At 38.1% G+C, this 2,304-nt stretch overlaps 1 protein-coding gene across 2 annotated transcripts; it reads right to left on the bottom strand.

Annotated features, from left to right (window-relative positions):
- Nucleotides 1-109: 109 nt before the first annotated feature.
- Nucleotides 110-1,963, bottom strand: Max (MYC associated factor X). 2 transcript variants are annotated; one of them, XM_018036263.2, is made up of 4 exons: nt 1,797-1,963; nt 1,677-1,736; nt 1,107-1,341; nt 110-835 (listed from the first exon to the last, which is right to left on the bottom strand). In XM_018036263.2, exons 1-4 carry the CDS (start codon nt 1,833-1,835, stop codon nt 639-641), a joined length of 531 nt encoding a protein of 176 aa, XP_017891752.1. In that variant the 5' UTR covers nt 1,836-1,963; the 3' UTR covers nt 110-638. The 2 variants fall into 2 exon arrangements, with proteins under 2 accessions (XP_017891752.1, XP_017891753.1); XM_018036264.2 differs by having other exon boundaries at nt 110-820; nt 1,797-1,962.
- Nucleotides 1,964-2,304: the final 341 nt, after the last annotated feature.

Genomic DNA, 2,304 nt, shown 5'->3' on the forward strand with positions numbered 1-2,304 from the left:
TAGAATTCGCCCCCTAGACGAGATTGCAAATGATTTTTATTTATTTAATTATAACATACATTTACTATTACCAATATTGCTAGGTAAAAATCGGTTAAAGAATATAAACTTTGTTTCATTTTTATATATATTCTAATAGTATTAAAATTTTCATTAATAAACGAAAAGTAATGTTAATGACCTTACAGTTGAGCATATGCTTATTAGTAATTTTTCACATTTGTTTAATAACGGATCAGTGACAATTAGTCGATTCGAATGTTCGCAAGATTTTGCGACTGCCTTTAAGAAAATTTCCGTTGAATATTATGTCGGTGTAACAATAAAAAATGAAGAGAAGCAGAGATACCAGGACAACCGAAATGAGCTTGCAATCGGGAAATTGCACGTTCAACAAAGTAATTCAAACTTCCTACGTTTTTATAAATCTAAAAGATTGCTTCGTGTCGTTTGTTTTCTGAAGCAACGATATTATCTATACTTCGTATTTTGTACACTGGCTCTAAGACATTCAAGATTCCATCGAAGGCGCCCGTGTCGATTTTCGCGGCGCGAGCTTCTTCTTCGGAAATAAATATTTATATAGAGGAAGGAAATAAATGATCGGGAGGAGGTGGGGGGGATCAGGGAATCCGTGGTCAATGATGGAGCCCTCCGACTTTCAGTTTCTTCGACTGGCGAACCGTCCTGCTTGTCTCGCTGTCCGTGGATTCAGACTCCGAGTCGTTGTACCCGGACATCGGAACGCCTTCGGCTTTCGTCACTTCGCATGTCTCTGCGGCGAAGTTCCCCGTTATCTTTGCTTTCTCGAGCGCCCGAACTGAAAGTGAACGACCAGTAAAATATATTATTAAATGTAATATTCCCAATCGAATCTAATGAGTGAATCGTGGATGTTCATGCAAACTTTTACTTTTATAAATACAATTAAAGAAACGAAATACATATGAACATTTCTGTTTTGAATATTATAAACTATAGTTTCCTTTGAAAGTTTTGTATTTTTTTACATATTATTATATACTGTGTCTCTTTAAATTATTTAAAATTCCAGTAAATGCATGAACATCCGCAGCCTACTAATGAGAGTTACATTGGATAGTTACTTTGAGATTCCAAGAGGTTGTTCTGCCGTTTCAAGTCGTCGATGTCCTGCTGATGGGAGGAATTTTTGCGCCGCATGAACTGGATATATTCAGCTGCTTTCTTGAGTATCTGAGCTCTGCTGGCGACTTTTTCTCCCTGAAGGGCAGGTACCGAGTCTCTGAGACTTGAAAAGCTGTCCTTGATGTGATCCCTGCGTTTGCGTTCCAGGGCATTATGGTGTGCACGTTTTTCCGCCTGAAAATAGGTTAAATTTCCTTCATAGAATTGTGGATTATCATGTATGTCTATTGAATAGAAATAAAATATCTGTGGTCATTGTATGTAACCTTTAATCGATATGAATAATGTCACAAAGTAAGAGATCATTCGTTGAAAATTAATGAATGAAAAATCGATTTTTGAGTACCAGACTGAATACAACAGAAAATATTTACCTAACCTTGACGACGACTAAATTGAACTCCCGACCGAGAAAATACATTCCTAACTTCGATTCAACCAAATTTCACCAAATTGATGAAGATAATAGCGAAGAGAACAAATGTAATGAATTCAAGCGACGAACTTACTTGAGAATAATATTGCGTATTGTTCGAGTGTCTCTGCCTGGAATCGGAGTCGTCGCCTTCCTGAAAACGAACGACGTTTTTAGCCGTGCCGATCGACAAGTATTAAATCCTAGGACTTACGTCGCTCTCGATATCGATGTCTCGGTCATCGTCACTCATTATAATTTCTTCAATCGTGGAAATAAACAACAGGTAAACAAGAGTTTTCGTCAAGTGCCTAAATAATACATCTACGTCTCCGCGTGTCTGTGTATACGAACCAGCGCTGCCACCAGCTGCCACCGTTCGCCAGAATACAAGATTTCTCCTCTTCCCGTGCTAACCCCCACTACTTTTTCTTCCCTCCACTTACGTTATCCATGGTCATTGGAAACATGCCATATCTAAGTGGGGAGAGTATACAGCAGCATAAAATAGTGGGGAGTAGCACGGAAAGAGGAGAAGTCCTGTATCTGGCATCGCTGATGCGAACGGTACGAACGTGAAAATATTGTGTACACAAAACACGAACAGGTTTCAATGGAATAAAATGAAAATCACTAACAATGGAAAGCGATCACGAATAAATGATTGTTCGGAAGATCATTTTATGAAAATAATAAGGGAAGAAATAATAAATCCTGTATTA

Source organism: Ceratina calcarata, unplaced genomic scaffold (assembly GCF_001652005.2).
Source record: "Ceratina calcarata isolate Rehan_Ccalc_2016 unplaced genomic scaffold, ASM165200v1 scaffold15.2, whole genome shotgun sequence".
NCBI lineage: Eukaryota > Metazoa > Arthropoda > Insecta > Hymenoptera > Apidae > Ceratina > Ceratina calcarata.

Excerpts from the sequence above, each read along its gene's own strand:
- Max (XM_018036263.2), bottom strand. The coding sequence starts at position 1,835 with ATGAGTGACGATGACCGAGACATCGATATCGAGAGCGAC. Across the intron at positions 1,342-1,676 it reads ATACGCAATATTATTCTCAA|GCGGAAAAACGTGCACACCA; the intron begins GTAAGTTCGTCG and ends ACCTATTTTCAG. Across the intron at positions 836-1,106 it reads CAACCTCTTGGAATCTCAAA|GTCGTTCACTTTCAGTTCGG; the intron begins GTAACTATCCAA and ends TATATTTTACTG.